This window comes from Eulemur rufifrons, chromosome 7 (genome assembly GCF_041146395.1).
Source record: "Eulemur rufifrons isolate Redbay chromosome 7, OSU_ERuf_1, whole genome shotgun sequence".
NCBI lineage: Eukaryota > Metazoa > Chordata > Mammalia > Primates > Lemuridae > Eulemur > Eulemur rufifrons.
Window position 1 is genome coordinate 47,150,556 of NC_090989.1, and position 27,990 is coordinate 47,178,545.

Below are 27,990 nucleotides of genomic sequence, written 5' to 3' on the forward strand. Positions count from 1 at the left end.
CAGAAGGATCGCTTGAGCCCAGGAGTTTGAGGTTGCTGTGAGCTAGGCTGACGCCACAGCACTCATTCTAGCCTGGGCAACAAAGCGACACTCTGTCTCAAAAAAAAAGAAATATCTTGACTAATATGACACAGATCACCTAAAATGTTGAATAAATATATTTTAATGATTTTAATGCATAGCTGCTTTGCAAGGAAGTAAAAAAAAAAAAAAAAAAACAAATCAAATCAAACAAGTAGGCCGGGCACAGTGGCTCATGCCTGTAATCTTAGCACTCTGGGAGGCCAAGGCAGGAGGATTGCTTGAGGTCAGGAGTTCAAGACCAGCCTCAGCAAAAGAAAGATCCCATCTCTACTAAAAATAGAAAAATTAGCTGGGCAAGCGTTTGTAATCCCAGCTATGGGAGGCTGAGGCAGGAGAATCGCTTGAACCCAGGTCTTTGAGATTGCTGTGAGCTAGGCTGATGCCATGGCACTCTAGCCCAGGTGACAGACTGAGACATCAACTCAAAAAAAAAAAAAAAAAAAAATCAAACAAGCAAACAAACAAACAAAAAGACCCCAAGGTATCAATAAAAGACAAATTACAGGAATCCACAGAGGGGATTCAGTGTTGAAGGTGGCAGCTTCCATGGAGCATCTGCTGATCCTTTGTGACCTAGGCTTTAGTTTGAAATACCATAAAGGGGTAGAATACAAAGCAGAAGGCCTATACATATTGAAAAGTCAGATCAAAGACTCTCACATAAAGCAAAGATTCCAAAAACCCAATGGACAGTTTGAATAACACCTTAGACTAAATTGAAAGAAAGAATAGAAAACAGAACTTAATTAGTTAAGAGACATGAGAGATAAAATGAAGTCAGACATATAATCCAATCATGAGAGAGAACAGCTGAGAATTTCTCAGAATTTATGTTAGACATAAAGCCTCACACTAAGGCAATACAACAAATCCAAAGCAAAATTAATAAACATAAATATACACTTGTACCCACTTTTGTGAAACTGCAGGATCTCAAATATAAATGTGTGTGTATGTATATACATATATTTGAAGATACATATCTTAAAAGCAGCCAAAGAAAACCACCAGATTACCCACAAGGGAGTGACGACTGAGCTGATAGCTCAGTTCTCAGTAGCAACAATAGGAATCAGAAGATAATAAAAGCTTGACGAAAAAGGTTCTCAATCCAGAATTGGATATAGATTCAAAATATCTGTCTAGAATAAGGAGATAATGAAGACATTTTTCCAGTGATCAAAAACTGACACTGAACCAGTGAGAAACTCTTGCTAAAGTAGTATCAGAATTATATATTAATATTTTTCAGAAGGAAAATTACTCCAGAAGAAAGGTCTAAAATGCAAAAAATAATTTTAAGAAAATAAAATAGTAAACATCTGGGTAAATGTGAAACTTTAACTGTAAACATCTGGGTAAACGTGAAGCAAACTTTAACTGTATAAATCAAATATAATACAGTCTAATTTATAGGATTAAAAAGAGAGAGGGAAAGAGAGAGAAAGATCAAAAATACTGAAAAATATAATAGCATGTAAGTCAGCAGGGTGATCATTTGAATTACAATTTTCTAATGATCCTACATTGCTCAGGATAAAAATAAATATGTTGAAAAGCTTAAATTTTGTTAAGTTAAATACACATTACAATTTATAGGGTAACTACCAACAAAACAGAAACATAGCATATAGTTTCCAGAAGAGTAGATGCAAAAATGCATTAGGAAAATAACTGACTACAGAACTATACCTTGGGCTTCATTTTGAACTAGGGGTATAGGCAATCTAATTTCTCTTAGGTATCCCTATACTGTTTTATTTCCTACTGGTACTCTGTTTGGATATTGAGTGCACACAAATCCTTCATTTCTATTACAGTGAATTCTATCTTATGCTATAAATCATACCTAAACCGTAGCTATTCTGCCTCAACTTGAGAACTACAGAATCACTTTTTATTCATTCATTCACAAATATTTATCAAATACCAATATTTTCTAGGACCATCTACTTGGGACACGGTTGTACTCTGGGTGAAAGGTATCGATTCAGGTATCCACTCTAGGGATCCCAAGTTACCACCAGCCTTGTTCAGTGACAGGGATGGTGATGAGGCAGAGTGGGTTGACGTGAACTGCTATCATATAAGTTAAAATGTCCCAGTCGGGAAAGGAAGGAGCAAGGTAACCAAATTGCATCTTTCCAGGGAATATGTTCAGTTAGAGTTTGCTCTAAATTAAATAAACTAGGATTTATGAAATGCCAATTTTTAAATACAGAATTTAACAAAATATCTAACAAAATGTTTCTATATTCTTGGCCAGTGTGTAATTTTTTGTTAACCTGCAATATTTCTGTGATAGAGACTTAGCTGTAGGATCTAATGTTATTTGGTGTACAGGTTCCTATTCATAATGGTGCATTAAAAAGTATGGTACTTTTTGATTTCTAAACTACATAAAATCTACATCCTTTCTCTATGAAGAAGAGCAGGCTAACACCTGGTCTGTTAAGGTATAGAAGAACGTTGGCAAAAACCACCTTAGTAATCATGTCGCGGAGCCCACAAGAGACAGTGGGCTTACATATGACAGTTCCCCAGGCCCTGTGTCATTTCATTCACAATTTGAAGCCCTCCCTCACCAAGAACTCACAAATAAGAGCAGATTTACTCAGCTCTCCAAGGAATCTCAGATTCTTTTATTTTATTTTATTTTTTTAGAGATGGGGTCTTGCTCTGTCAGCCAGGCTGGATGTAGTGGCACAATCAGAGCTCACTACAGCCTCAAACTCCTGGGCTCAAATGATCTTCCTGCCTCAGCCTCCCATAGCTGGGACTATAAGCAGGCGCCACCATGTCTGGCTTTAGATTCTTTTTAATGTACTGGTTTTAGAATCCACAACATTTTTACAAGAGGGCACAACATGAAGTCCTGTGTAGTCCAGCAGTGGCATATAAACTCTCTCTTAACTCCTATTCTCCATGTTAAAAACTAATTAACAATTAACAAAATAGAGCATCACTCACACTCTCCTCTGGCCTTTCCAAGCTGCTCTCTGAGGCACCCTCAAAGGAGGTCACTGCTGGATACGAAACGCTGAGAGCAGCACCTAAGTAGAAAAACAAAAATAGATGTATGAATTCAATCCCTGACTAGGTCAGAATTCATATCAGGAAATAAGGAATTGACTTCAAAAATCATTTCTTTAAGTTGTTTGCTTTTTTGGAAATTTGGTACATTCTAACCTCAAGGCAATTTTGCACAGAATCTTCCCAGAACAAGAAATAATTGAGTCATTCAATAAGCATTTATTGAGCACCTACTATATGCCAGGCTCTGCACAAAATGTTAGGGAGAGAAAGACAAAGTTGCTACACTTAAGAAGCTATCTAGTAAAGGGGACAGGTACTGAAAGAAGTGTCTCTACCAGAGAGGAAGTGGGTGAAGGTTGGAGATTGACCATAATATGACAATTGTTGAAAATAGACCTCATCTTGTTGTTTTATTTTTGTATATCTTTACGATTTCTAATACAGGCATACCTCGGAAATATTGTACAATTTTCTTTTTAGCTTCCCAGTGCATATATAAAAGATATGTGTACACTATACAGCAGTCTATTAAGTATGTGATAGCATTATGTCTACAAAACAATGTATATACCTTAATTAAAAATACTTTATTGATAAAAAATGCTGACATAGGGACACCAAATGAGCACATGCTCTTGGAAAAAATGGCACTGATAGACTTGCTCTACGCAGGGTTGCCACAAACTTTCAATTTGTAAAAATGCAAGATCTGCGAAGCACAAGAAAGCACAGTGCAATAAAATGAGCCTGTACAGAGATATTTGTGGTTTTTTTTAATTAAAAATAAAGAAAGCTACTACTAATGTATTATACAAGAAATATAGGGGTCCAGGGACACATGTTACACAGTGTCACAAGATGCAATCAGAAAAATCCTTACTTTGAGAAACTCTATAGGACAAATGACAAATGGTGAGGCTAGAAAGTTTCCACTTTGTGACATAAGTAGTGGTTACAGAGTGTTTGCCTTAAAGTAATTCATTGGGTCATACCTTTGTTTTAAATGATGCTCTGATTTGCACTATACTTAACAAAGATTTTTAAGTACCCCCAACATAATGCCATAAAATAAGTGAAAATAATTATTTTTTCTTGATACTCTTAACAACATATAAAGAAAGAGAAACCAGATATTTTTTTAAATGTGAGCTGAAAAAATATACTTGCTTGTAAGATTTCCTTTAAATCATAAATAATTTTTAAAAGAAAAGTGAATAAAGGTACGAAATCATACCTCCCAATGTTGAGGTATCGCCAACAGGAACTGGAGATGATAATTCAGGGCTAGGAAAAAAAAAAAGTTTGCTGTTAATAAAATGATAGAAACGTGAGGGTTTCCTTTGGGATTTGGGGCTTGTTTTCTGAACAGGAAATAACTAGATCTCCAAATGAGGGTTCCCAAACCAAAGTACCATTTAGCAAAGTTTAAAAGAATTAGTCCTCATAATTCATTTATTTTACATTTGTTGATGCCTACTCAACTAGAAGTACCCTATGTAAAGTGCTTCCCTAGTTACTATTTCATCATCCTGTTTTATTTCTTCTCATTCTTATCACTACGTGAAATTATTTTATTTATCTAAGTAAAATTTATCTATCTGTCCCCAATCCCTTAATTCTCTAGAACAATATTGTCCAATATGGTAGCCATTGGACATATGTAGCAATTTACACTAATTAAAATTAAGCAAAGTTAAAAATTCAGTTCCTCATTCACATCAGCCACATTTCAAGTACTCAATAGTCACATGTGGATAATGGTTACCATATTGGACTACAGCAAAGAACATTTCCATCATCACAGTAAATTCTACTCAACAGGACTGCATTAAGAATCTAAATTGCATGACATTAGCGACTTTGCCTGCCATATTCCCGCTATATCTCCAGTGCCTAAAACGGTATCTGCCTTCTAGTAAGCATTACTTTACTTTTTTTTTTTTTTTTTTTTTTTTTTTTTGAGACAGAGTCTCACTCTGTTGCCCAGGCTAGAGTGAGTGCCGTGGCTTCAGCCTAGCTCACAGCAACCTCAAACTCCTGGGCTCAAGCGATCCTCCTGCCTCAGCCTCCCGAGTAGCTGAGACTACAGGCATGCGCCACCATGCCCGGCTAATTTTTTTGTATATATATTTTAGTTGTCCATATAATTTCTTTCTATTTTTAGTAGAGACCGGGTCTCACTCTTGCTCAGGCTGGTCTCGAACTCCTGACCTCGAGCGATCCACCCGCCTCGGCCTCCCAGAGTGCTAGGATTACAGGCGTGAGCCACCGCGCCCGGCCTCTAGTAAGCATTAAAAAGATATTTTTGGAATGAATGACTAAATGAATATTATGTGCTAAGCAGTGTAAAATGTACCTGGTATATAGCTGTGAGCAAAACACCCGTGGTCTATGAAGGTTACAGTCTTACAGAAAATGCAGACACCAAATAAATGATTACAAATGCAATAAGTAGCAGACAGGAAAATACTGGCTGTCAGAGGGAACAAATAACCATGAATGTCATCTCATTTGAGATGAATCTTTTTATGTAAAGAAAGTAAAGAAAGTCAAGCTTAGAGAAATGACTTGCTGTAGGCCACCCTGCAAACAGGTGTTAGGTCTCCTGGCTGGCCTTTTATTATTCATCCTGCAACTGCAAGCAAAGATCAGAAAAGATGAGAAGACAACCTGAGAAAGTCCTTGCTTTTAAAGGAAAGAAAGTAGGTTTCTGCAAGTTCAGATTCTCATATATCCCAAAGGTACAAAAGTGAAACTATAGTAATTTGGGTATGTTTTAGAACTTTAACATTTGTATACATGTCCTAAAGGGAAAGGGTTGTTCCATTAACCTTTTCCAAAGGTGCTGGATCAGTGGTGACTGTGTCAGTTTTCAAATCATAGGTGAAATTGAAAACTCTCTTCAACATTACACAAGTCAGTGTCCTATGGTGATTTGATCACAGTTAAAAATGTCTCCCTCACAGATTTTCCCAGGTGCCAGTAAGTCCCCTCTCCAGAACCACTCCTTTAGATTACCCTGCTGCTTGAAATTAGGTCGTAAGAAGTACTCAAAACCATCAGATAAACAAGACATATATCTTGAGGCATCAATTTCACTGGAAGCTTAAGCAGGTGGGGAGTTAAAAAACAACTGATATGTAATTAAAACATTTTAATATTATAGCAAACATGGCTATATTATAGAGTATAAAGTTTAAATGGATAGTAAGATAAAATATGATAATTAAAAGGCATTTTACAATTGGAGCTGGAGAGGGAAGGTCAAGTAGGGGCATGTTCTCTAAACCCCCAGACTTTGGTAGAAAATTTGAGAAACAATGGGAATAAAAAAATCTTGGTGGGCTCGGTGTCTCATGCCTTTAATCCTAACACTTTGGGAGGCTGACTCGAGAAGATCACTTGAGGCCAGGAGTTGGAGACCAGCCTGAGCAAGAGCATCTCTACAAAAAATAGAAAAATTAGCCAGGTGTGGTCCCAGCTACTTGGGAGGCTCAGGCAGGAGGATCGCTCAAGCCCAGGAGTTTGAAGTTGCAGTGAGCTATGATGACGCCACTGCATTCTAGCCCAGGAAAAAGAGAGCAAGATCCTGTCTCAAAAGAAAAAAAAAACTCACCATAATCATACTGCTGGCTTTTAAAAATACTATCTAAAAAATATATTAAACTATTAAATCAAACCTATCACTATTGGTTATTTACAGCACATTTGCATGGACTTGCTTACTAAGTGAGCTGTCATCTAGAAGAACCTGAAGGAAGATAAAATATGCACAAGTCATTTTGATGAGCAAAGGAAGGCCCAAGTGATAAGAAAGCATCAAGAGGCTTCCTGGGTTGCAGGAGGTGGAGCTAAAAAAAAAATGGGATTCAGATGTATTTGGAACAGATACCAACATAATCAGGCCTGAATAGGGTCTGTCAGTTGTCCATAAGGCCATACCCCTTCTCAGTACCTTCATTTCAGAGATGAAAAAATGAGGTCCAAATGGATAAAGCAATTTTCCCAGGCTCACACAAAAATTCCTAACTGTATCTAGTTCCCTTTCAATAATAACAGCAAGAATAATTACAACTGAATTTACTGATCCCTCATAATGTGTCAAGCACTGTGCTAAGTGCTTTACCTTGGTTAAATCACTTAATTCTGGCAACCACCTTAAGGAGGAGATCCTACTCTCCCCATTTAGACAGATGAGGAAACTAATGCTAGAAGAGGTTAGGAATTTGCTCAGGCTCACACAGCTAGCCAACGGAGCAGCTGTGATGTCAAATAGGCCCATTGAGTCCCAGAAACCTCCTTCTTACCCACCTCAATTCACTGCCTCACAACATGGCTCTTATGTGACCCATACTCTTCAGAAGAGTTGCACTTGGCTTTCATGATAGTGGCCTATAGAAACTAAACACCCCAAAAGTCAAAGTGTGTAAGGTCCCAAAAAGAGGAAGGGGAATCTGGTCAGAATTGGAGATTTATGGATAGCAACTTGGTATGAGGAATATAGTAAGGCAGAGGGATGAACGCACAACCACAGCAACTAGAACAGGATGTTGGGATGAGATAGCGGAGAAATCAAACCTCACCTGGGGTGGGCCAAATTGTCCCTCACATAAAAATCAAATTTAAAATAATCCTCTAGGCCGGGCGGGGTGGCTCATGCCTGTAATCCTGGCACTCTGGGAAGCCAAAACAGGAGGATCACTTGAGCTCAGGAGTTCCAGGAATTTGAGACCAGCCTGAGCAACAGCAAGACCCCCATCTCTACTAAAAATAGAAAAATTAGCCAGGTGTCATGGCGCACACCTATAGTCCCAGCTACTTGGGAGGCTGAGGCAGGAGGATCACTTGAGCCCAGGAGTCTGAGGTTGCTGTGAGCTAGGCTGACGCCATGGCACTCTACTCAGGGCAACAGAGTGAGACTCTGTCTTAAAAAAAAAATTTTTTTTTAAATAAACTAATTCTCTAACGAAGCAAGCATTCAGAATGGAGAAGTTTGATTATTTCAGTGGAACTAGATTTCACCTTACCGAATTCAAAATAACATTATTTTAATGATGGTAAGTAGGAAACTCTCAGTAATTCAAATTACTTGTCTAACACTCCAACTCTTAATCCCTTACCCTCCCACTCTCCTTTCAAAAGACAGTAAAGAACACTTAACAAGAATGTTTTTACATGTTCTCATTAAGTACTCCTCTTGCAGGGATCCCTTAAAATGTCACTCACAACAGCACTAGAACACAGAGGTGTATTGAGTTTAGAGACAGAAATACTGCTTCATCTCTAGGCCAAACCACAAATTTGCAGTTGTTCAACTAAGACCTTTAGCTTAATACCAGCAGCAAACAACCCCCTACTGTCTCATTTCCTGAGGTCATACAGCACATTATTCATTCTGCACCGCTACCACTTAATCATGTCAGTGGAATTCAGGTGGGATTGTGTCAAAAGACGATCACAGCCACATGGAACATAAGTTTAAAGACACTGTGAAACAAGCCAAGCATAAGTTCCTAAGCAGATTACTACTTACTTTGATTACTTTCTATACTTTGCTTTGCTTTTGAATCTTTTACTGTAATCAGCACGTGACAGCAAAAGCACTCAAGGCAAGGAGCCCAAGAATCCCGGGTGCTAGTCCAAGTTGTATCATTTACTCTGTGAAAATACCTTAGCTGCTCTGGGAGACTCAAGTACTTAACCTCTAAAACAGAAACACATCCCCCTATTTCATAAATTTGTCAATGAAAACTAAATAAAATATATGCAGAAGCATTATGAAAATATGAAATGCTAAACAAATATAAAAGAAAACGGGTTAATGGAGCACTAACACATGTCATCCCAAACAGAATGAAATATTTGCTTAAAGAAATATTTGGTTTTGTGATCCATGATGGGTATCCTCAACTACATGTGTAAGTTAACTGAGGCACGCAGAAAACATTCCCAAGAGCAGTCCTTATACTGAGAATATTACCAGAAGCCTGACAATTGGGTGACTGGTAGAAATTTGGTTATTCATTTAACAAATATTTAGCAAGCACATATCCTAAGCCAGGCCTTGTACTGGTTATTGGGGACATAACAGTAAAACCAGATGGCAGAGGGTTAAGCAGTGACTGCGGTGAAGTGGAGATTCTTTCAAAATGTCTAGCTATAGTGGAGACAAGTGCTGAAGGAGTGGCCTGGTGTGGTGACTCACGCCTGTGATCCTAGCACTCTAGGAGGCCGAGGAGATAGGATCACTTGAGGTCAGGAGTTCGAGACCAGCCTCAGTGAGAGCAAGGCCCTGTCTCTAATAAAAATAGAAAAATTAGCCAGGCGTGGTGGTGTGCACCTGTAGTCCCAGCTACTCAGGAGGCTGAGGCAGGAGAATCATCGCTTGAGCCCAGGAGTTTGAGGTTGCTGTGAGCTAGGCTGATGCCACAGCACTCTAGCCCAGGTGACAGAGAGAGACTCCATCTCAAAAAAAAAAAGAAAGTGCTGTAGGAGAGACTCTTTTAAAAGAGGTAATATGGGAGAGAATTGAGCATGTTTAAATACTAATGGGAAGGAGTCATTGAAGATTCAGGAGAGAGAAACAAGGGCAGGCAGAGGTTTCTAAGAGGAAAGATGGACTGCAAAGTCCTGAATACAGGTGAAAAATGTTTTCTTAAGAGATTTGACAAATGATAGTGGAGGAAGCTTAAAATGGGATATAGCAGAATATTTAAGTCATACATCAGAAAATGGGTTAGAGTTCACATAGAGTTCTGCAATTTAAATTGCAGAGAAGAATTGTGGTAGGCAGAATAGTAGCCTTCCAAAGATGTCCACTATCTTAATCCCCAGAACCTGTGCATATGTTAGGTTTACATGGCAAAGGGAATTAAGGTTGCAGGTAGAATTAAGGTTGCTAATCAGCTGACCTTAAAATAGGCAGAATAGCCTGGGTTATCCAGTAGGCCCAATGTAATCCCAAGATCCCTTAAATTCAGAAGAGGGAGGCAGAAAAAAGTCAGAGTGATGTGATGTGAGAGAGACTTGACCAGACTTGACTTGCTGGCTTTGAAGATGGAAGAGGGTCCTGAGCCAAGACACGTGGGTGGTCTCTAGAAGCTGGAAAAAGCAAGAAAACAGATTCTCCTCTACAGCTTCCAGAAAGGAATGCAGCCTGTCAACACTGTGAGACCCGTGAGAGACTCCTGAACTACAGAACTGGAAGATAAGAAGTCTATGTTGTTTTCAGCTGCCAAGTTTTGGGTTAATTTGTTGCAGCAGCAGTAGAAAACTAATATACCAATCTCTTAACATGGAGAATATAAAAATAATTTTTAAAAAATCATGAAAATAAATTTGAATATAGAAAAGTGATAGGCAAAGTAACAGTTTTAATGGATGACCATAACACTCAATTGAAGAAAGATGGGCTTCATAAATTCTTAGGCCACTCCCTTGGTATGGCATCCTGTGTGACCTAGCCCCAGGTCACCACCTTTCTGCAACTAGCACAGTTGGCAGTCTCCACCCAACTCCAGTCTGATCTGCCCTAGTTTCATGGGAAGGATACAAACTTTTAAATTCTCAAAATTCACTTATATTTTAATTCATACATATTGTTATTTTTACATATGTCTTATTTTCTAAGAATAGAGAATAATATCCTGAGTCCCCTGTTATACCTAGTACAGGCAGTACCTTATCAATAAAGATACATGATGTAGCCAGTTCTGCTATGATATTTATTTGTGAATTTGTTTCAACATGATTACTATATTAGGAAACAATTAAACATAATGTGAATTTCTCCATTAGTTATGCACAATTTCACTGTGAGAAATACTAGGTGAATGAAGAAAACTGCACCCAGAGGAAGAGAAGTCACATAGGAATATACAAAGCATTCACAGGCACAATACTTCAAATATCTTCCAGTGACCTCAGTTCACCCACGTGTTAGGAACCACACCCAGCCTCATATGGTGTTACAATTCGCTGTCCTACTTCAGATAACCCTCCTTCCACCACTTTGTAATAACTCGAAAGCTACAACCTTCCCAATGCACTTTCACAAGCAAACTTCAGGGATTCTTCAAGGTTAAGTGACATATTTATTATGGTATTTATGTATTTCTTAACCACATGGAATATTTAAGCTGTGCTACTATTTTTATTTTTATTTGTTTTTTGAGACAGACTCACTCTGTTGCCTGGGCTAGAGTGTCATGGCGTCAGCCTAGCTCACAGCAACCTCAAACTCCTGGGCTTAAGTGATGCTCATGCCTCAGCCTCCCAAGTAGCTGAAACTACAGGCATGAGCCACCATGCCCGGCTAATTTTTTTTTCTATTTTTAGTAGAGATGGGGTCTCACTCTTGCCCAGGCTGGTCTCGAACTCCTGAGCTCAAGCGATCTTCCCACCTCGACTTCCCAGAGTGCTAGGATTGCAGGCATGAGCCACTGTGCCTGGCCCCTGTGCTACCATTTTTATCAGGCTCCTCTTTTTTTAATGTATTATTAATAAATGTTTTGAGTATTGTGCTCCTATTTTTCTCACTGGCTCTATAGTTTTTGTTACATGATTTTCTATGGTTTTTACAAAAGCATATACCATATGGCAGAACTATTTAATAACTATATGATAAATATGTTTTGTTTTCATAGAAAGTTTTTGGGTAAACCTCATATATATTTGTCTGTTCTGAGACTATCTTTCTAACATAGTATGTATATTCACAGTATTTAGCAGATTGCCAGTAGCCACAGGATAGATTCAGCTCCATTCCTAAAGCTTCCAGTTTTCTGTGATATTTGAGGAAATAAATCATTTCATATAAAACACATACTGAGGCCGGGCGCGGTGGCTCACGCCTGTAATCCTAGCACTCTGGGAGGCAGAAGCGGGCAGATTGTTTGAGCTCAGGAGTTCGAGACCAGCCTGAGCAAGAGCGAGACCCCATCTCTACTAAAAAATAGAAAGAAATTATATGAACAACTAAAAATATATAGAGAAAAAATTAGCCAGGCATGGTGGCACTTGCCTGTAGTCCCAGCTACTCAAGAGGCTGAGGCAGGAGGATCACTTGAGCCCAGGAGTTTGAGGTTGCTGTGAGCTAGGCTGACGCCACGGCACTCTAGCCTGGGTAACAGAGTGAGACTCTGTCTCAAAAAAAAAAAAAAACCACATACTGACATAGACTAAAATACAAAAGAGTACATGAAGTTTTAAGAAAAGAAAAGAAAGTTTGAATTTGTGAAAAAACTCTGAGCCATACTGTCCATATTTTCTGCCATTGGGAAACTCTGGAAGAAAAGCTTGATATACATTGTTCTAAGCAAATGTTAAAATTCCCTTAACTGACAGATGTATAGACCAATAAGAGAAGTAACAGAATCACTCTGGCTGCTGTGTTGAGAATGTACTGTAGAGGGGAAAGGCCTAGACCTGTTAAGAGGCCATTGCAAAAGAAACAGACACTGGTAGCTCAGACCAATGGTAGCAGAGGAGATGGTGAAACATGAGCAGACTCAAGGCATAGTTTGAATCTAGAGGCAACAGAATTTCCTTAAGGACTGAATGTGAGGTATGGGAAAAAGGGGAAAATAAAGAATGATCACAAAGTGTTGGTTGAATGACAGACATGATGAGGTTGCCACCAACAGAGATGAAGAAGGCTGCGGGTAGAGTTAATCAGAGTGGGAACATGGGAGGATCAGGAGTTCAACTGTGGACATGCAGGGTTTGAGATGCCTACTAGACATTCAGGTAGAGATGTCATCATAACTATGAGTTGTCTTCCATCCTCTCAGTTTACAGATAAAGACACAGCATCCAGTTTTAAGCGATTCATCTAAAACCAAGTAGCCAGTTAGAAGTGGAAAGAAAAGTTCTCTTGACTCCCAGTCCAGTTGTATTCCTACTCTCTCCCCAGAGAGTAGAGTACTTTTCATTAAAAGAGACTCATTATTTTAAAAAATCTGATGAATCAACATTTTTATTGCTAAACAAATTCTAATATTCAATTCAGAAAACTAAATCAAGATCAATGTAAACAACAACAAAAAAACCCCAAATTCTTTGAATGGCAAAAGGAGAAAGTATGATCATATTGGCTAGGCAGTAAACAAACAAAAAAATCATGTATGTTTAGCAAACACAAAATCCATGCTTAACAGTTTCCTAAAAGAAGTGAAATGACTTGTCCTCGCTGTGGACACAGGATTTCAACGCACTCCCAGTGCCTGCTTGCTGTATTTACCATCGTCTCCTGGAGCACGAGTTTGAAAGGACCAGAGTCAGAGTAAGTTTGATGTTTGTCTATACATGTCTGAGATATTTCATAATTTAACCTTTTTTCAAAGAAAAGATAGTTTTAAATAGAACCATTACTGAGTTTTGGGGTGCTTTCTAGTAAACCCCAACTCATAAAATGTTTATACCATCAAATTAGTTAACTTTCTGTTTTCTCACATTGCTAGAATGTCCCAGAGACTGTTAACTAATTTGATAGTTCCATTTTTTTCTGTCACTTAATAACTGGAATTTTGAACAAGTTCTGTAAGTTTTGTGAATATCAGAGAATTTCACTCTGTAAAATTTCATGGGATAATTGTGGGGATTAAATGTGGGGGAAAAAGCTTGTTACAATGTAAAACACTGTATGTGTGTAAACGCAGATATGCAAGGAACGATGCTGGGTTGGGGATATATCATGTCATAGGGGGTCAGGGAGCATCACCACCATCCTCTACTGGGCCTTCGTTTGCCCCAAGAGTACTTACTACCAGTTTGTACCACAAGAGAACCCTGCACTGGCTCACACTCATCCGCAGAAGCACAGCACAGGGAGCGGCATATTCTGCCACCAGCTCTCACTGAATGTGCTACAAGGGACACAGAAGGCACTTCCCGCCCTTCTACGACGAATTCTGTTCTTTTTGATCACTTGATGCTTCCCCGAAGCCTGAGGAACCATTATTTTGATATTAAAATGAAACAACCAAGATTTAGAACAAGTTGTTTATAAGACAAACAGCAAAACTTCAATTCCGCCCCTGTCGATAGCTCTGTCCCTCTCTGCGGACTCACTGCCAGACCACGTGGCAGATGTTCAATATGCTGATTGACTGATTGAGAAACAGCATGGAGAAATCTCTCTAAATAATGTAGCTACTCTCTCAATGTTTACTGATTTAAAGTTAGTTCCTTTTAACTTCAGTCGATAAGATTTTGAAGTCAGTGCAAAGATCTAGATGAAAGTTCATTATATCATTTTTTAGTTATAAAAAACATGTAAATGGAAGCATTTTTATTCTTCATGTTTGCCCTTTCTTATTCACATACACATAAACATGCAACAAAGAAAACCAATTTTTTAATTTCTAAATGATATAGAAAATTCAGATAATTTGAATAGAGATGCATTATAGCCTAGGGGTTGAATACTGGCTCTACCACTTGATAGTTTTGTGACTCTGGACAAGGCCCTTAATTTCCTTCTCTTTAAAGGAAGGTTAATAATACTGCCAGACTTATTACATTGTTTGGAGGATTAAATGAATACAAATAATAAAATACTTAGAACAGTGTCTGATCTATAAGTAAAAAGCCTCTAATTTGGTAATTACCGAATTATAGGTATTCTAAGCCATTTAAAAGGGCAAACCCCATTATCCATTTCTGTGAGTAAGAAGCTTTTCACAATACTCTAACTGCTGATATGTTAGTATTTTTAGTTATCAGGCCTAGATTTAGAGTGAAATGGAATGTCTTTAATATTCAATTCAGAAAAATAAAAATAAATCAAGACCTATTCCTCACAGTGGTCTACCATGGAGTCTATTAGCCCAATTCCATGACAAGATGGTAAAGAAAAATCTTTGACATCTTTATGATGTTTTAACATGTAAATGCATAACAGTCCTTGAATACTGTACTGAACACTGAATACCATATTGAAAGCGAAAAACAGAATGGTTGTATGGGGACTTGAAGTATGGTTTCTACTGAATGCATATCACTTTTGCATTATTGTAGAATTGAAAAATCATTAAGTTGAGCCATCATAAGTTGGAGACTATCTGTATTTACTGAACACTTATTTTTAATATAAGCCAGGCAGTATTTAAGGCCCTGGAAGTATAAAGGTGAACAAGATATAGGACAGATTTGGTGGGGGGAGGGGATCATGGATGGTGGAACACTTCCTGGAGGAAATGATAGCTAAGCTGAGATCAAAAAAGCAATGTAAGTTAGCCAGGCAACAAAGATGGAAACATAACAGCACAAGAATGGTCTTTAAAAAAGTGTAGCTGAACCATAGAGTTTGAGAAGAAAAGTGAGACAGATGAGGCTAGTCTTAAACACGGGCCTAATCGTGAAGAGCCTTATGGGCCATGTTAATCTTGATCTTAAGAGCAATGAGGAGCTATTAATAGTAAATTGTCTTACAGAAGGGAGGGACAAGATTGGATTTATTCTTTTGAAAGACCTCTGGCCAGAATGTAAAGAATGGCTCTGAATGAGGTAGAGAGCCCTATGCACAAGCCTTTGTACCAGGAAAGAAGTGTTGATCATATGAATTAGGGTAGGGACAGTGGGGTCAGAGAGAAATGGATGGAATCAAGAGATAATTAGGAAATAGAAATAGAGAAGGAAAAGGCAAGAGAGAGGAATCTAAGCAACTAGACAGATGATGATGCCTTCCATTCACTGATGAAAGGAACCTTGAAAGAGGCCGATGTGTTAGGAAATGATTAATTCAGCTTTGGGCACACTGAACTTAAGGAAAGCTTGGACAAGTCGCTCCTGACTCAGTAGACTGTGACAGTTGGATGAGATGTCCTCGAAAGTTCCTTCCAGCTCTATCATTAGATTTACAGACGGTTGAGAATATTACTAAAGGGTAATTTCCTTTAAGAAAAAAGTAAATAAAAGTAAAAATGTATACTATGATACAGTGGTTATTGAAATGTGCTTTGCAACCAATATATTTCCAGTCAGACTATTAGGAAATATTTTCTTAAAATAATCTTTTGCATGGGCATAGAAAATATGAATAATTGAGACCGTGAACACTCTCCTACTCCCTCTTAAGAATATCGGGCAGTGGAAGTACAACACCCATTTTAACAGTTATACATTGATGCTTTCTTCCTGTTCAGAATAAACATGCTAGTCTGTGACAGTCCTTTTGGTAGAGTTTCTGGACTCATTCTAAAAACCCCTGTTCTAGAAGATGAATCATACTTGGCACTTGCGTTTTCTTTTCCTTATTAAGGCTATTCGCTCATTAGTAACCTTTCAATAGCCTAAAACTGTGGTTCTCAACATCAGCTGCACATTAGAATTACCTGGAGATCTCTTAAAAATCCCCATACCCAGGCCATGCTGCAAATCTTTTAAATCAAGCTCTAGGGTTGGGATGCAGTACAGCCAAGGTTGCAAACTACTGGCCTAAAACTTCCTGAATGAGGAAGGCCCTCTGTTTATTTAAAAAAGAAATTAAGCTGAGAACAGAGTCAACCACCAACCAGTCCAGCAAATTCAGATAACAAACAAACATCAGCCAAATGATATCCTTCATCAACACAGGTCTCTGAAGTAGAACCCCTAGTCCAGAACTCTTTATCACAATAGACTCTTGATATGCAGCACAATAGACCCTCTGCCCCATCTCCTCCTCCAGTCCTACGAAAAGGGGGCAAGCATCTCAGTGAACCCTGAAATAACTAGTATGGGGATTCTAGGAATAGTCAAGTTCCTGCAAGCTCCTCATTATTTCAAGCCCCTATTCAAATCTCTGCCCTGTCTCATGACCAACAGAGGCCTTTACTATGCATACTGTTCATACAACCGTGAAAATTATTGGCACTGGAACGATTCACCAGAATATTTAGTCAGTCACTGTCTGTTGCGATGGCAATCACAAGGAACCTGTGAGCTCTGCCTCTCTGTGGTGAAGAGACCACCCCGAGAGACCAGGTGGCCCCACATCTAAGTAGATTCTTAATCCCAAGCCCCAGCATAGATGCAATAGTATTGGCTGCACGAATAAGACCACAAAGAGTCCCACTTCCCCCCTCTTTCACTTGGGTTCAATTTAAAACCCAACCATCACCCACATGTGTATTCCAACTAGGCTTTTGCCTTGACTCTGCAGTCCAGGCTGGATCTCTGGACACTGATTCATCCACTTGGCTTTTCAATCTGTCCTTCCCTCTAAATTGAGGCAAACTTCTGGACTCTGATCTGGATTCCATGCCCTAGTGGTACTTTCTTATACAACCACCCACACACTGGCATAATCTAGATATTCTGAGGATGGGTAGAATTATGAACGTTTAACCCCTATGGACCCAAAATCGCTCACTTTCTGTGATCTACTATGTACTCCTGCTGCCCAGGAGCCAGAAATGGCCTTAGCCCAAAGCCTAAAGGTCAACAGAGCCAACAGTCATAACACTGATTGATTCATCAAGATTGTGCTACTCCTAGGCCGGGCGCGGTGGCTCACGCCTGTAATCCTAGCACTCTGGGAGGCCGAGGTGGGCGGATCATTTGAGCTCAGGAGTTCGAGACCAGCCTGAGCAAGAGCAAGACCCCATCTCTACTAAAAATAGAAAGAAATGATATGGACAGCTAAAAAATATATATAAAAAAAATTAGCCGGGCATGGTGGTGCATGCCTGTAGTCCCAGCTACTCGGGAGGCTGAGACAGGAGGATCGCTTGAGCTCAGGAGTTTGAGGTTGCTGTGAGCTAGGCTGACGCCACGGCACTCACTCTAGCCTGGGCAACAGAGTGAGACTCTGTCTCAAAAAAAAAAAAAAAAAAAAAAAGATTGTGCTACTCCTATGTTTCGAGACCATAATCATTAATAGTCAAGAAATTTATCCACACTACCACCCATCATTTTAATAAACTATCCTCCACTAGGGTGCACCATTTCAGAACAATTTTATCTTTAGCCTTTAAACCGCAACAACAGTAGATCATTCCGTATAAGCTATAAATCTGTTTTCTTATCCAAGGGAGGAAAAAGTCTGCCCCGTGATAAGGTCAGACAGTAAACAAGCACAGTGGCTACAGGGGTGGTCTGGAAAGGGAGGTGGCCTGAAGATGAGAAAAAATATTTGGGACTTAGCCACAGGCCTGGTCATTGCAGGAACTAGCAAGAAAATAGAAAGGCATCATTAAATTTGTGGATTGAATTAGTATGACACATCTATGTTGCCAAACATGAACTTAAGGAAAAAGAGATACTCACCTGCTTACAGTTTCCTTTGCGTAAGTCAGTTTCTAAGGAAAACAAAGATACAAAAATGACTGAGTTAACAAGCTATTAAGTAGTAAATAAAATTTATTCTATAGAGAACATTACTACCTTAATATGGTAGAATCTATGTTACTATTTTCTATGGTTAGACAAATGATTAAACCAGGTACTAAGATGCCCAGTTTGTTTTGTAACTGTGGGAATGGTTCAACACTCAGTCTCTGTTTTTGTACCCAAAAGTTCCTGTGCTCTCTCTTAATGGGCACAGATTAACAGACTTGACCTGCCAATCATTCCAAAATAGTCTACAAATTAGAGATTGGTAGAGTTTTACATAAACCTGCCATGAACGTAGAATAAAAGAATTTTGTGCTCTAATGTATTTATAATAACTCTCATCCTAGAACAACATAAACATGTGGATAAAATAACTGATAAACCTGTTTCTACAGAACTCAGACAAAAAGACATATCAATATTTGGATTATTCCTCAGGGGCATTCCAAAGCAAATAAGCAAATAGTATGCAAGTTTTCTCTAAATTGGTAGTTTTATTTTGAGACCACTATGATGAAAGGAACACTAACGTGGAATCACGAGACCTAGTTTCAAGCTCCAGTTTCCCCTCCTAAGCTGTACAGGGAAATCCCAAAGTCTCTCTGATGCCAGGCCTCAATTTCCTCATCTGTAAAACAGACTATTACTCTAAATACCTCTCAAGGTACTTACAAGTGATTCACTGCTCTTCTTACTCTACAGACTCTCCCAGAATAATCTCAGCTACTCTCAAGATTTCAATTACAGGCAGATTTCAACCCCAGATACACTGCAGGTTTGGTTCCAGACCAAATAAAAGCACAATAAAGTAAATACGGCAATAAAGTGAGTTACTCAAATTTTGATTTCCTAGTGCATATAAAAGTTATGTTCACACTATATTGTAGTCTATTAAATGTGCAATATAGCATTATGTCTTTAAAAATGTATATCCCTTAATTTAAAAAAATTTTATTACTTATACCCCCTAAATCTAATTAAAATTTTTTTTTAAAAGAAAAAAACAAAAGGCTGGCAATCATTTGACCGTTCAGTGAGTCATCATCTTTTTGCTGGTGGAGGGTCTCACCTAAATGACGACAGCTGCTTCCTGATCAGTGTGGTGGTTGCTGAAGGTTGCGGTGGCTGTGGTTATGTCATACAATAGGACAACAATGAAGTTTGTTGCATCAATTGCCTCTTCCTTTCACGAAAGATTTCTCTGTAGCATGCCACGCCATTAGATGGCATTTTATCCACAGTAGAACTTTTTTCAAAATTGGAGTCAATCTTCTCAAACCCTCCCACTGCTTTACCAACTAAGTTTATGTAATACTCTAAATTCTCTATTGTCATTTCAACAATGTTCACAGCGTCTTCACCAGCAGTCAATTCCATCCCAAGAAACCACTTTCTTTGCTCACTCATAAGAAGCAACTCCTCATGTGTTCAAGATTTATCATGAGGTTGCAGCAATTCAGTCACATCTTCAGGCTCCACTTCTAATTCTAGTTCTCTTGCTATCTCCACCACATCTGCAGTTACTTCCTCCACTGAAGTCAGGAACCCCTTCAAATCATCTATGAGGGTTGGAATCAACTGCTTCCAAACTTCTATTAATGTATATATTTTGATCTCCCGTGAATCACAAATGTTCTCAATGGCATCTAGAATGGTAAATATTTTCCAGAAGGTTTTCAATTTACTTTGCCCAGATCCATCAGAGGAATCACTATTTATGGCAGCTTTAGCCTTATGAAATATATTTCTCAGCTGGGCGCAGTGGCTCACACCTGTAATTCTAGCACTCTGGGAGGCCAATGTGGGAGGATGGCTCGAGGTCAGGAGTTCAAGACCATCCTGAGCAAGAGTGAGACCCCGTCTCTACTAAAAATAGAAAGAAATTATCTGGACAGCTAAGAATATATATAGAAAAAAATTAGCTGGGCATGGTGGCACATGCCTGTAGTCCCAGCTACTCAGGAGGGTGACGCAAAAGGATTGCTTGAGCCGAGGAGTTTGAGGTTGCTGTGAGCTAAGCTGACGCCATGGCACTCAGTTTAGCCCGGGCAACAGAGCGAGACTCTGTCTCAAAAAAAAAAAAAAAAATGTATTTCTCAAAAAGTCTTGAAAGGCAAAATTACTCCTTGATCTGCAGAATGGATGTTGTGTTAGCAGGCAAGAAAACAACATTAATCTCCTGTATGTGTCCACTGGAGTTCTTGGGTGACTAGGTGAATTCTCAATAAGCAATGATATTTTGAAAGAAATCTTTTTTCTGAGCAGCAGGTCTCAATAGAAAGTTTAAAAGATTCAGCAAATCATGCTGAAAACAGATGTGCTGTCATCCAGTGTTTGTTGTTCCATTTGCAGAGCATAGGCAAAGAAGATTTAGCATAATTCTTACGGACCCTAGGATTTTTGGAATGGTAAATGAGCATTGGCTTCAAATTAACATCACCAACTGCATTAGCCCCTAAAAAGGGAGTCAGTCTATACCTTTGGAACAGGACTGAGAATCCTTTGGAGCTTTAAAGCAAGGCATTGACATCTTTCTGGCTAGATGGCATCTTCTGTCAATAGAAGACTGTTTTGTCTACATTGAAAATCTGTTGTTCAGTGTAGCCACTTTCATCACTTATCATAGCCAGGTCTTCTGGATAATTTGCTGCAGGTTCTACATCAGCACTTACTGTTTCACCTTGCACTTTTATATTAAAGAGATGGCTTCTTTCCTTAAACTTCATGAACCAACCTCTGCTAGCTTCCAGTTTTCTTCTGCAGCTTCCTCACCTCTCTCAGCCTTCACAGAACTGGAGAGAAAATGGCCTTGCTCTCAGTTAGGCTTTGGCTTAAGAGAATGCTGTGGCTGGCTTGCTATCGATCCGGACCACTAAAACTTTCTCCATATCAGCAGTAAGGTTGTTTTGCTTTCTTATTATTTGTGTGCTCACAGGAGTAGCACTTTTAATTTCCTTCAAGAACTTTTCCTTTGCATTCACAACTTGGTTAACTGGTACAAGCAGCCTAGCTTTGGGATTACCAGCTTTTGACATGCCTTCCTCACTAAGCTTAATCATGTCTAGCTTTTGATTTAAAGTGAAAGACTTTTCCTTTCACGTGAACACTGACAGACCATTTCAGGGATATTAACTGGCCTGATTTCAATATTGTTGTGTCTCAGAGAATAGGGAAGACTGAAGAGAGGTAGAGAGGTGGGGAAACGGTGGGTTGGTGGAGCAGGCAGAACACACACATTTATTGATTAAGTTCACCATCTTATATGGCTATGATTCATGATACTTCAAAACAATTCCAATTGTAACATCAAAGACCATTTATCAATATAATATATATATTAATAATAAAGTTTGAAATATTGTGAGAATTACCAAAATGTGACACAGAGACATGAAGTAAGCATGTGCTGTTGGAAAAGTGGCGCTGACAGACTTGCTTAATACAGGGTTGCCATAAATCTTTAATTTGTAAAAAATGCAGTATCTGCAAAGCATGATAAAGCACAGCACATAAAACAAGGCATGCCTACACTACCGCAAGGCTGGTGACTCCTATAGCTATATTTACAACCCAAACCCTGGTCCCTGGCTGCATATCTAAATATTGAGCAACTCACATTTCACACAGGAGGCTCAAATGAACACATTCAAAAGTGAACTCTGCTACACCTACAAAGCTGTTTCTCTACCTGTTTATTTTTTTACTATTACTAAAGTTTATTTAACAAAAAGTTTAATATGAAAATGTACATGACCCAATTTTGATGTCATAGTAAAACAGGCCCTTTGGAGAAAGGACATGGATTTCTTTTCTGAACAGTCATTATTTTATACTCATTCCAAGCCTTCTAACATGATTCACCCTATCCCACTCCCATCCAATCCATCAGAGTCCTGCAAATCTTGTTTCTACTTGTGTCTCTCACGTTCTCTTTCTCTACCTCATTGTCTGGTTAGGACCCTCATCATCCTGGGCCTGCTGTACTAAAGCAACACCCTACCTGATCTCTCTGCTCCAGACTTGTCCCCTGTAATCCATCATATGGTCTGTAGAAACCATAATGACCTTTTTAAAATTCAAAACTGTCAAATCAGCCCCAGTGAGTGACTGACTTATAACCCTTCAATCATTTCCTATCATCTACAGAGTCAAATCCAAGCTTGTTAAATTATCTGCTATTCTAGTCTGATCTCGTGTCATTTCTAGTCTTCCCTTCTGGTACACTGGCCCAAGTTATTCCCTACAAACACTTGGCTCATGCTGTCCTCTCTGCCTAGAATGTCCATCTCCAACTCCTCATTTAACTAACTTGCACTTATCATTTAACACTCTAAGCAGGCAACACATCATCCTCTTTGTCAGCTTGTTCTACTAAATAATCATTGAAAATATATTTTCTAAGGCTGGGTGTGGTGGCTTACACCTGTAATCCTAGCACTCTGGGAGGCCAAGGCAGGTGGATCGCTGGAGCTCAGGAGTTCGAGACTAGCCGGAGCAAGAGCGACTCCGTCTCTACTAAAAATAGAAAGAAATTATCTAGACAACTAAAAAAATATATGTAGAAAAAATTAGCTGGGCATGGTGGCATATACCTGTAGTCCCAGCTACTCGGGAGGCTGAAGCAGAAGGATTGCTTAAGCCCAGGAGTTTGAGGTTGCTGTGAGCTAGGCTGACGCCACGGCACTCCAGCCTGAGCAACAGAGTGAGACTCTGTCTCAAAAAAAAAGGAAGAAAATATATTTTCTATACTTTCAAATCTAAACTTACTAAAAGTTCCACTTATAAGAGAAGCATTCCAGTGTAACATCACAAGAATCTGTTGTTATAATACTACTAACTTATATATATTTGCTTCTTTAACAGATTATCCTATATTGTGGGCACAACTGAGATATACCACACTGTTATAATCATAAAAGACGTATATGTGTGTGTGCATGTATATGTTTTCCATTGAATTCCATGTTAACCACTGCAATTTGTAAAATTGGTAATGACTGAGAAGGGAGGCCCATGTGAGGGAAAGAACATGAATTTTGGAAAAAAAGAACTGGGTTTGGATTTAAGCTCCATCACATCTGGTTTTATGATGTAGTATAAACAATAACTCTGATGTCCTTATCTGTAAAATGTCCTTATCTATAAAATGGGGACATTACCACCTCCTCATACAGTTGCTATTTATTAGGCATAATGTTTTTAATGGGTTTAATATATGGCCAGGAATATGCTAGATACTGAATAAATGGTAGCTTTTATTAAATGTTATTAATATTGAGCAGATAAAAATCTGACAGAGAAAACATATGTAATACCTTGGCTTAAAATGTGAGGTACCATAATTAAAAGTAGAGTTCATTTTAAAACATGCAAAAACCTCCACACCTTCAAAATGTTTATTACTCTGCAAAATTTGTCTTTGGTCTACCCATGTTTATCAGACGACCCTTCTCTCCCCAACTTGCCCCCACTTAATGAAATCTCCCTCTTTAGGACTAAATATTAAAAGAAAATAATAGCATTGCCTCTACTACAAATAAAATTTAAGATAGAAAGAATAAGATAATATATTTTATTACTTTAACATGTATTAATCTGATTAATTAGATTCAAATTAAAATAGCTCAGAGTTATTCAGTCAATAATTATTTCCTCAGTCCCTATAAGGTATATAATACTTAGAGCCAGTATCCAAAATAACATTTAAAAGTTTATGAATTGTAGCAAGTAGGAAAAAGACAATGTGGTTATTGCTTATATACTTTCAACAAATATCGATTGCATATTTACTATATCATGGAAATATAAAAATGAACAAAAAATGACATAATCCTTGTCCTTTGACTCATAGTCTAGTAGAAAAATTAGTCACATACATAGCTAATATTAATAATAAAATGTAAAAATTATAATATTAAAGAATAAAAAAAGAATTACGGGAGCTCAAAGAATTATGGAAGCTAAATCTGCTAGGCTGAGGGTTGGTTCCTCACAAGAGAGGTTTCATCTGAGGTGAGGACATACAGGATCTGAACAGAAGGACAGGGACACATAGGGAATATCAGACAGCATGAACAATTTGCCATATATATCTGAACAGTTTCATGTTCTTCTCATGAATACATGCATGCTACATGAAAAGGAAAAGCTAGGCAGGTAATTTGTCTATATACATGCTTATTTATCCTTGTTATCCAATGTCTAAAATGAGGAAAACCAGTAAGCAAATTTATTTATTAGAATCATACTTATGCCTCACTAAATTAGAGTTGTTGGTATCCACTTTGAATTGTTAATGCGTAAAACTTTGTCAAAAATGTTTGACTCTCACAGATTTATTTTCTGAGCCTAAACCTTTGCTGAATATTATTTCTAAATATTTATACTTATAAACAAAGCTGAGGCTCTTATCTTGGTTAACAATGTTTACTATAAAGGCCAGAGCTAGGGATAAAAGACGAGGCCACACCCTAGGGCAGCCCACTGGGATAGCCCAATTCAACAAAAAAGAGTAACACAAGGTTTTGCCACTTGCTTTTTCTTCCTTTAGGCCTTAGCTGTGTACACACTCCTACAACAGCTCAGCAACTCCTTCCTTTGTTATGACACTTACCTTCATAATTAAGCTTCTATGTTCCACAGACTGACTAAAATTTGTGCCAATTTCAAATATACTTGTGTTTCCATCCTCACACATATTCATCCAGTAAAGATATTCCTCACGCCCAGGAAGTCGATCCCAAAAAGTCCTGAAGGCTTCCCAGACAGCTTCTTGACACACTGGAAAATGGACAAAGAGGTGTTTTTATAAAAAGCTAACATGCTCTGGGGTTCCCACAATGATCATGGACTGATTCATTCAGATTCCCCTGAGACACTCTTGCCCACAGTGTCCTTTCTGGAGGGACACAGGAATGATTCTCAGTCAACGCCATTCTGTATGTCTAGTTTAAACTTTCAGATCTGAAGAGAATTTTTACTCCCCACGCCTTTCCCTTGCAAAGGGGATTGATTCACCTCTCAATGAGCTGGAGATTTTTTCCCCACCTCTTAAAAAGAAAAACTCCACATTTATGCTTTACAAAAGTAGGGCTGATGGTGAGTATACTGTATTTAATCCAGTATTTTCCTAATAGACACTGTGATTTTTTTTAAGTTTCCTTAATGTTTAAAGATGTTCTCCTGAAGTCACAACTTCAAAAACCAGTTTCTCAGCTTCTCAGGAGGTCTTGGGAAGGAGATAATGACATTCGTAAACGGCCTCGAACTTTTTTTGGCAAAATGCAGTGGCATAACCTCCTTGCATCCACTCCCTTGAAAACTCATCACATATTTCTGATAAAAACCTAAAATGGCATTGTACTATACATATCCATTCTACAATATGCATGGTTTTTCCATGACAATTCATATAATTTGGTACCATTCTTCTTAATTGCTGTCTTGTATTATACAGCTGGACCATGCTCCTATTATGCCAAGCAGGAAAGTTACTTTAAAAAAAAAAAATAGGAATATTTGAAATTTTCATCAAAGCTGACAGGAAGCTGAAAGTACTTCATAAAATCAGGAAGATGATATTTATCTGAAGTTATCACTCTCAAGCTGCTACATTTCATATCTGAAAACAGAAGGTAATGATCAGTGTTTGCCAGAGGTTGCGAGGAGGGAAGGATGAATAGGTAGAGCACAGAAGATTTTTAGGGCAGTGAAACTATTCTGTATGATACTATAATGGAGGATAGATGTCATACATTTGTCAAAGCCCACACAATATATAACACAGAGTGAACCCTAATTAAACTATGAACTTCAGTTAATAATAACATGTGAATATTGCCACATAAACTGTAACAAATGTACCATAATAATATAAAATGTTAGTAATAGGGGAAACTGTTCGGGAAGTTGAAGGTAAAATAAAAACATCCAATCTATCTGCTACGTTATTTCAAAGCATCAAATCTCAAAGGCTGCTAAATAGGATGTCTTCACATTTTGTATAGCACTGAGTATGCTGTTGCCCTATAACCACTGTAGAGGTGCAGGGCACTGTAAGTGATAAACAGATGGTATGGGAAGAGAGAGGAGGAGAGTGGAAAGGAAGAAAGAAGGATCAACAGACAAGAGATCAAGGAAATTATTTTTTATTGCACAAAGATTGAACACTCATCAGGAAGTATACTGAGGTGGAACCTTTAGACTCACAGAGTCAGAAGATGTAAGTTCTAGTCCCAGCTTTGCTTCGTACGAGTTTGATAACCATGAGTAACTTACCTAACTATTCAAAGTTTCAGTGTACTCATCTCTCTTTTTTAATGGGATGAAAGTAATATGGAGATACCTCAAAGAGCTACAAGTAGAATTACCATTTGATCCAGTAATCCCATTACTGAGCATCTATCCAAGGGAAACAAGACATTCTATAAAAAAGACATCAGCACACGAATGTTTATAGCAGCATAATTCACAATTCCAAGATGTGGAAACAACCCAAGTGCCCATCAATACATGAATGGATTAATAAAATGTGGTATATGTATACCATGGAGTTCTACTCAGCCACAAAAAACAATGGTGATCTAGTACCTCTTGTATTATCCTGAATAGAGCTGGAGCCCATTCTACTAAGTGAAGTATCACAAGAATGGAAAAACAGGCACCACATGTACTGACCATCAAATTGGTATTAACTGATCAACACTTGTGTGCACATATAGTAGTAATATTCATCAGGTGTTGGGCGGATGGGAGCGGGGAGGAGGAGGTGGGTATATTCACACCTAATGGGTGCAGTGCACACCATCTAGGGGATGGACACACTTGAAGCTCTGACTTGGGTGGGGCAAAGGCAATATAAAGTATCCACACACAAGCCAGACAGCTGAAATTTTTTTACATGGACAACACCAAAGTTTGACAAGAATGCAGAGCAACCAGAACTCTCATTTTTAGTAAGAATGTTAAAATAGTACAACCACTTTGAAAAAATATTAATAGTTTATTATGTACTAAATATACACCAAACCTAAGACCCAGCAATTCCCCTCCTAGGTATTCCTTCAAGAGAGATGTAAGCATATATCCACAGAAAGAATTATGTTCGATACCAGAGCAGCTTTATTCATAAAAACTTTTTTTTTTTTTTTTGAGACAGAGTCTTACTCTGTTGCCCAGGCTAGAGTGCCATGGCATCAGCCTAGCTCACAGCAACCTCAAACTCCTGGGCTCAAGCGATCCTACTGCCTCAGCATCCCAAGTAGCTGGGACTACAGGCATGCGCCACCATGCCTGGCTAATTTTTACTATATATATTTTTAGTTGTCCATATTTCTTTCTATTTTTAGTAGAGATCGGGTCTCACTCTTGCTCAGGCTGGTCTTGAACTCCTGAACTCAAACGATCCACCCGCCTCAGCCTCCCAGAGTGCTAGGATTACGGGCGTGAGCCACCGCACCCGGCCTCATAAAAACTTAACAATGAAAACAACCCAGGTATCCAACAACAGGAAAATGAATAAAGAAATGGCCATACAATGGAATCAAAAGGAAATTA

At 38.5% G+C, this 27,990-nt stretch overlaps 1 protein-coding gene across 1 annotated transcript in view; it reads right to left on the reverse strand.

The window, feature by feature from the left end:
- The window catches only part of IMPG2 (interphotoreceptor matrix proteoglycan 2), an 85,158-nt gene that overhangs the window by 45,522 nt on the left and 11,646 nt on the right, over positions 1-27,990 (reverse strand). The window contains exons 3-6 of the mRNA XM_069471961.1: positions 25,049-25,215; positions 18,370-18,401; positions 4,355-4,404; positions 3,055-3,137 (exon numbers count right to left, since the gene is read on the reverse strand). Of these exons, the coding sequence (XP_069328062.1) occupies positions 3,055-3,137; positions 4,355-4,404; positions 18,370-18,401; positions 25,049-25,215 (332 nt within the window). The remainder of the gene's footprint in view (positions 1-3,054; positions 3,138-4,354; positions 4,405-18,369; positions 18,402-25,048; positions 25,216-27,990) is intronic.